The 7459-nt window shown below is 40.0% G+C and overlaps 1 protein-coding gene across 3 annotated transcripts; it reads right to left on the reverse strand.

Annotated features, from left to right (window-relative positions):
* Positions 1–2358: 2358 nt before the first annotated feature.
* Positions 2359–6177, reverse strand: LOC123774429 (uncharacterized). Of its 3 annotated transcripts, none has more exons than XM_045768731.2 (4): positions 6069–6177; positions 5459–5672; positions 4644–4771; positions 2359–4392 (listed from the first exon to the last, which is right to left on the reverse strand). In XM_045768731.2, exons 2-4 carry the CDS (start codon positions 5500–5502, stop codon positions 4037–4039), a joined length of 528 nt encoding a protein of 175 aa, XP_045624687.2. In that variant the 5' UTR covers positions 5503–5672; positions 6069–6177; the 3' UTR covers positions 2359–4036. The 3 variants fall into 3 exon arrangements, with proteins under 3 accessions (XP_045624687.2, XP_045624686.2, XP_045624684.2); XM_045768730.2 differs by having other exon boundaries at positions 5459–5668; positions 5860–6177; XM_045768728.2 differs by having other exon boundaries at positions 5860–6177.
* Between the last annotated feature and the right edge of the window lie 1282 nt (positions 6178–7459).

The following is a 7459-nucleotide window of genomic DNA, read 5'->3' on the forward strand; positions in this document are numbered from 1 at the left end:
ACTTTCGTATTTAATAATACATCTTCAGAAGGGTCGTATTATTAAATACGAAAGTACTTAAAGAAATTCCTGTTTCATTTCTTCCTCCGTGGTCTGACGCTGTCACATTTTAAATCACGTGTTAATTTTAGTGATTTACACACAATATATATTTGACAATGATAATGTTTATTTAGGGAAAAAGTGCATACAAACATAATTGTTTGAGCTATGGAGATATTACAGGGTCATACGGGAGCTGCTGTTTGTTATTATTAGTCTTCACAATTTGCTTCTTAATCTCCAACATTATGTTTGTAACTCATCTTCTATGTATGTACTTTTACCTGAATAAACATTTTTATTTTGATGTTTGTATATTGTGAATGTGTTTAGCAGCAAGCTGATGTGATGGATATAATCCGGACATCATAAGCTTGCCCGAAACGCTGTGCGTACTAGTGGCTTTACCACCGTGTAAACCCATCATGCTATGTACTCTCATAAACCCAATGTAAGTTCTTGTATATATATAAATAAAATAAATAAATAAATTTGTCAGGCAACCCCTACTGATGACGTCACAAGTTAAGTAGCCAAGTCATTTTTCTATAACACCTGCTATATCCTACAATATTTATTTATCACAATATTAACACTTTTAAATAATCATCACTTAACTTTTTGGGTAGATTAAAGTTGAAGCAGAATGCCATCAGCAGGGCTGGTGTGCTGAACAAAGATGATTTATTAAATAGGTGGCCCCTTTAGCTGATCCCTTCCTGTGATTGGCTGTTGTGGTGAATGTCAACAAAGAATTTCTACCAATGACATGGAAGCACAACAACCCGCCTTATGGGCCGCTGTTCGGCTATTGATAGTGCATGGGCGACTCAACAGATGTCGCTAGGTGTATTTTGAAGGGTGATTTGTTGATAGTGTAATTTGATGTCAACAGATGGCATAAGCTGTATCTTATGGCTCTTGTTGAGGCTTGTTAATAGTGTTCTTTCCTGCCGATAGATGGCATCAGCTGTATTATTATTACTTGCGAATTCCATTTAAACACTGATCCCGTAGCTTATGATAAGAGTTTAATACCATGCTGGTATTAATTAGGTAAATGTAGCTCTGAAATTACATGTTTTATCAACTGTTGAGGATATGTAAGACAAATGTAAGGTTTTGAGGCTAGGTAATAATGAGAGTTACAAGATACGAGCAAGATGGTGTTGAGATTGCGAAAGGGATGGGAGTTACGATTAATAAGAATTTAAAACCCAAAAATAAATGCATAAATGTTCGAAAAATGGCAAATAGGACACTGGGATTTACTTCTCGAAGTGTTAGTAAAACACCTGTGTTCTGCAAGGTGTTGAAATATATCAACACAAGTTTTCTCGACGCATTGAAATATTTGTTTCAATATAGAGTAAATAAATACATAAAGCTCACGTCACTTATGCATCAAGTCTTTACACAATCCTTCGTCTTTCCAATGCTATAGGATTCTTTGTTTCTTATCAGTAACTATATTTATTTAATAATTTATACCAAATCCACGAAGTCAGGACCCAATGACAGCTGAACTGTCATTAGGTCGTGGCTTCGCCCAACTATACTAGTTTCTTGCCAAACGCTTGCCTGTGCTTTGCCATTTCGGTAATCTTCCTACATTTTTTATTTATTTATTTATACAAGAGTTTTTACATTCTTGTACAGCCACTAGCACGCATAGCGTTTCGGGCAGGTCCTTAATTCTAATTTTCCCGGAAATACGACCCGCCAAATCGTTTAACCAGGTACCCATTCACTGCTGGGTGAACAGAGGCTTCAGTTAAGGATTGGCGCCTAGTCAATCCTCCTCGGCCAGATACGAACCCAAGCCAAAGCGCTGGCGAAGCGCCGGGCGAGTGCTTTACCACTGCACCACGAATAATCTTGCAAAGAAGCCTGAGATGATGTGGGACTCGATGGTCAACACTTTGTACTGATGATCGACAGCCAAGGTAGCAAGCAAACAATCCGATCATTGAAACTGTTGTGTGTAGCTTGCTGTATGTGAAAACGAGTTCATTAACTGCAGATAGAGATCTTTAGCTGTAGGTGTAAAGTTTGGCAATTTATTGAGCTTCTAAACTAAGGTGTAAGAATGTATTTCTTTAGTCTGATTGAAGTTCGTAAGATTTAGAGAAAGATTTCGTAAGGCTTATATGTAAAATTTCGTGACATTTAGCGATAGAATGTAAGATTTTAGAAGTAGAGTTCGTTTGATTTTAGAAGTAGAGTTTGTTAGGGTTTAGAAGTAGAGTTCATAAGATTTTAGAGGTGAGTTCGTAAGATTTTGAAGAGGAACTCGTGTATTCAAGGTGAGGAACATTTTCATTAGGATTTCAGTTTATTAATCTCAAGGAAATTTATTTTGTATCATAATAATACATCATAACATAACATGAACATATAATACAACAGATAGGTACTGCATTTTCAGGTGTATACAATGCACTAAATATATTACAATGATATTTTGTTGATTATATATTTTTTGTGTGTTTTTACAATTATTGAAAGTGATTTTCAACTGGTTTTGTAGGAAAAAATACATGATTATGTATATATAAAAACAATATGTATTGAGTTGGTGGTGGACAATCAACTCATTAGGCACAATGCACAGGAGTAACGCAAATTCAACGTTGATATAATTGAATTAAAGTTGAATACGTTGAATCATCGTGATGATTTTGATGTTATTCATCATTTTGAATCATCGTGATGACTTGATGTTATTCTTGGACATTTTGCCTCAAGGGACATGTCGTATCCCCTAGGAAATACGGTATATTTTTAATGGGTATTTTGCCTATATAAACAGATAAAATATCGCGCCTATTTAAGTAATGCTATTGAATACTAGGTACACTAAGAGGTCTACCTTGCTTCGTTGTTTAGAAATAGTTTACTTAGATCCTGAACTTTGTTAAGGACTTTAAGGTAAACTTGGTGATTAGTCGGTGAGCTATTGGGGGTGGCCCTAATAATTACCACGGCTGATAGGCTACCAGGTCAATTCAAAGTAGCCAGATTCAGGAAACAGTTACACAAGCACTTACGAACGTGTACATCTTTCCTCAATTTTTGACGGCTTTGGTTACATTTATTAAATAGTTTACAAGCTTGAAAACTTGCCAATCAAGTGTTGTTATTGTTATAAACAGCCTCCTGGTGCTTCGGAGCTCATTAACTGTTTAATAATTGTAAACAAAGCCGCCAAAGATTGAGAAAAAGTGCTTGCGTAACTGCTTCGTGAATCTAATAGGGAAAGCCTATGTTAAATACAAAATTATTAATTATTATATAACTATATTAATTAAAAACATCACTTTCATAGAACATTTAGCTATATTAAATACTTAATTGTTAACAGGTAAAAATACTCCTAAATAATACACAACATTTTTAATAGAAAAAATATATACTTACGTTGAATGTAATTCATTTAGGAGCCAATATACCCCTATGTCAACTGCATGAATTCTTAAATGATATACATCATTATATTATGGCAACCGGTTATCCATAAATAATAGTAATAATAGCAACTACTGGTAGAACGTACAAAAATGAACTGTTGCACTCCAAAAAAATTCACACTTTGCATTATTCAATTTGCAGAGCGCCAGAAAAAATTTAATAACAAAACCTAAACTTTCCTAGGCCTTGTGCACTAAATTTAATTTAAAATTGCGTATATTAGGCCTAAGATTGTTAATTAAGGGCTAGGACAGGTTAGGCTAGTAGTACAGTAGGCTTCGTTCTCGACCCACAATCGGGGATCCAGGCTTCCTGTCCCCGACAATGGGAATTATATTGCTATACGTACTATATTTTTTTTACTAGATAACCTCTAGCTCATATAGCATATACCCTAGACTAGAGAACCTATAGTGTCTGTGGACTTTATTACAGTATTTTGATTTCCACTTGTTTTCTGTTTTAAAAGTAAATTACTTCATATTGGTAAGAGTTGGTAATGTTATCACGGGCGTAGGGTTGGCTACCCTGGATGGGCGTGGCGTTTGCTAGCCAGGATGGGCGTGACGATGGCTTGTTTGAGTGGGCGTTTGTGTGGGTGTTGGCTAGCCTGAGAGAGCCTTTGGGCGTGTTGTTGGATATCCTGAGTGGGCGTGTGGGCGTGACGTTGGGTATCCTGAGTGGGCGTATGGGCGTGACGTTGGGTATCTTGAGTGGGCGTGTGGGCGTGGCTAACTTCAGTGGGCGTGTGGGCGTTCTGACGCGCCTCCATAGCGGCGGGCATGTTAGCAATACCAGGGTAGAACTTCGAGTCCACTGGGTCGAGAAAGGAGAACTTCGATGTGGTCTTGCTCGTATTCGAACCTTTGACGGCCGAACCTGTTCCAGGGGGAAAACGAAGCTGAGTTTACCAGTCAAAATGACATTAGTGATAGTACCAGTAACATTAATTATTATTTATAGTAGCGTTAGTATGTAGTTATAGATTAATTCAGTGTTGGGCTTAAGGCTTGTCGACCTCTGGACGGCCATTAAGGTCACCACAATACCTTAAAGACCAGCTAGCAAGTTCGGCGTTGGACTTAAGTCCTGCCGACCTCTGGAGGGTCATTAAGGTCAGAAACACTCACCGTGGGAGGCCAGGACAGCCACGGCGACAATCAGGGCGATCACAGCCGCTGAGAGCACGAACAGCGCCACCAGCAACTTCCTCTCGAAGTCCGTTCGTGAGCGCCAGAAGACGTTCACTCTCCCGCCCCTGTACAAGACACGAGGATTGTCAGGACGTGTGTAAGGATGGGAAACTTTGGAGCGGTAGGATCGAACCGTCGTCCTGGTTTTGGGAAGATCTATAAAAGCAGCTGGGAAAAAGTTATTGCGATGATTGGAATGATGGGTTCAGATGGAGGGATCAGATGATTATTTTTGAGAAGAATGAGAGTTGTTGTGGAAGGCGATTGTGGTCATTGCACACAAAAGGAATTACTGGCAAATTAGGGAAATGGATCTTTAACTTCCTAACGACCAGAACTCAGCTGGTAATAGTCGACAAAGTAAAATTCGGATCATCCACTGAAAAGCTTAGCATTCCTTAGACTGCAGGCGGGAGATATACATAATAATTTACAGTTGGAAAATACTTGACTGGTTCCAAATCTGACCAGAGATATAACACGAGACCAGGAGGCATGGCAGGATGTGCAGAATACCCCCGTTATGAAGCAAAGGCGCAATAGGCACGCTGAGAGAGAACTCTGTCAATGAACGGTTATTAATTAAGCTTCCATTCACCTGGGGGCTCTAGGAGATTCGAACCGTGAGCCCCAGGCGAGTGAGCCCGAGGCTCTATCCACCGAGCTATTGAGTAGCCTTAATAAGAAAAGTTTATTTCCACGGAAATGTTGTATGGCAATTAATTAAGGCTATTAAAGGAGGCTATACTCACCCCCCACTAAGAAGATTGTTGCTATCTCCTAATTCCATCGACATGATGTTTTATCTTTACTGCGAAAAGATATCTTTATCTTGTGGCTTTCCTTCTGTATACCCCTTTCTCCAGTCTTCAATATCTCTCTACCACACACCTCTATGTATGTTATTTCTTAGATATTTCTCCTTGCTCTTCTCCCTCCCTTTCTCCTCCTCGTCTCTCCTTCTATCTGGAAAATAAACAATTATTAGAGAAGTCCACTACGGGATCACCATAGCCCGTGCTACTTGGGACTTTTTGTTCCCAGTAGCGAATCTTAAACAACAACAACAACAGAATGTGTTATCCACAAATCCACAATATTATTTAGGATAAATCCCCATAATATTCAGCACAGAAACATTGTTTATTTTTACACTGAGATTCGAGGGGACCCTGAAGGTAAGGTCTCGATATTCGTGTATAAAGCTGATAGACTCTCGATGGGCCTGATAGACTCTTGATGGGCCTGATAGACTCTCTCGATGGGCCTGATAGACTCTTGATGGGCCTGATAGACTCTTGATTGGCCTGATAGACTCTTGATGGCCCTGATAGACTTTCTTGAAGGGCCTGATAGACTCACTTGATGGGGTTCACAGGGGGTATATCCACAACTCGTCCACACCTGTCCAGACACAACACTGCCTCCGTCACACACCTGTCCAGTCACAACACTGCCTCCAACACTGCACCGTCCGTCTTCCCCCCCCCCCCCCACGAACACCGTCCCAAGTCAGCCCAGTTTCTACTAAAAAAAATAAACAATTACTTTATATATTGTTGTAGAAAATTTTCCAAAATTATTTAAACTGGAACTTACGCTTGACCTAATAATTAATATTAAAATAATTCCCACCTTGAGAAGTATATATATATATATTTTGGTTTAAATAAGTCATCTTTCTTGAACCGAAGTCAAGGTCACTGATGCGAACACATTTAGATAGCACTATCTACCTGAAGTTTGATACGTTATCTATCTCATTTGGAGATATGGTAACGGTGGACATTAAGACAATATCAACGCAATTTGCAGTTAAACAAACAAAGTAATGTGTCTTGAGTTAACTTGAGTTTACGTTAAAATATTTAATAACTAATTAATGTACTCTGTTATAACTTTTGATTTATTGATATAAGGTAGTTACTTCACTTCTTGCTTTTGCTGTTTTCTAAGGAATGTAAAGTTAGTTTAGTTAATTATTGTGTACCCCATACCTATCCTGTGGGTGGTGGTGGACCCCATACCCATCCTGTGGGTGGTGGTGGACCCCATACCCATCCTGTGGGTGGTGGTGGACCCCATACCCATCCTGTGGGTGGTGGTGGACCCCATACCCATCCTGTGGGTGGTAGTGGACCCCATACCCATCCTGTGGGTGGTAGTGGACTCCATACCCATCCTGTGGGTGGTGGTGGACCCCATACCCATCCTGTGGGTGGTGGTGGACCCCATACCCATCCTGTGGGTGGTGGTGGACCCCATACCCATCCTGTGGGTGGTAGTGGACTCCATACCCATCCTGTGGGTGGTGGTGGACCCCATACCCATTCTTTGGGCGGTGGTGGACAGGTTTCTAAAGAACGGTCTTTAGAAACTTCTGTAAGGAATCATTCAGAACCATGTATACCACATACGGCAGACCAAGCCTGGAGTATGCAGCTCCTGCATCAAGTTCTTATCTTGTCAAGCACAAGACTAAAATGGAGAAGGTTCAGAGCTATGCCACCAGACTAGTACCCGAGCTGAGGGGTATGAGCTACGAGGAGAGATTACGGGAACTAAACTTCAAGTGGCTGGAAGATAGACGAGTTAGGGGAGACATGATCACCACATACAAGATTCTCAGAGGAATTGGTAGGTTGGATAAAGACAGATTATTTAATACGGGTGGTACGCGAACAAGGGGACACAGGTGGGAACTGAGTACCCAAATGAGTCACAGGGACATTAGAAAGAACTTTTTTCAGTGT

Source organism: Procambarus clarkii, chromosome 61, assembly GCF_040958095.1.
Source record: "Procambarus clarkii isolate CNS0578487 chromosome 61, FALCON_Pclarkii_2.0, whole genome shotgun sequence".
NCBI lineage: Eukaryota > Metazoa > Arthropoda > Malacostraca > Decapoda > Cambaridae > Procambarus > Procambarus clarkii.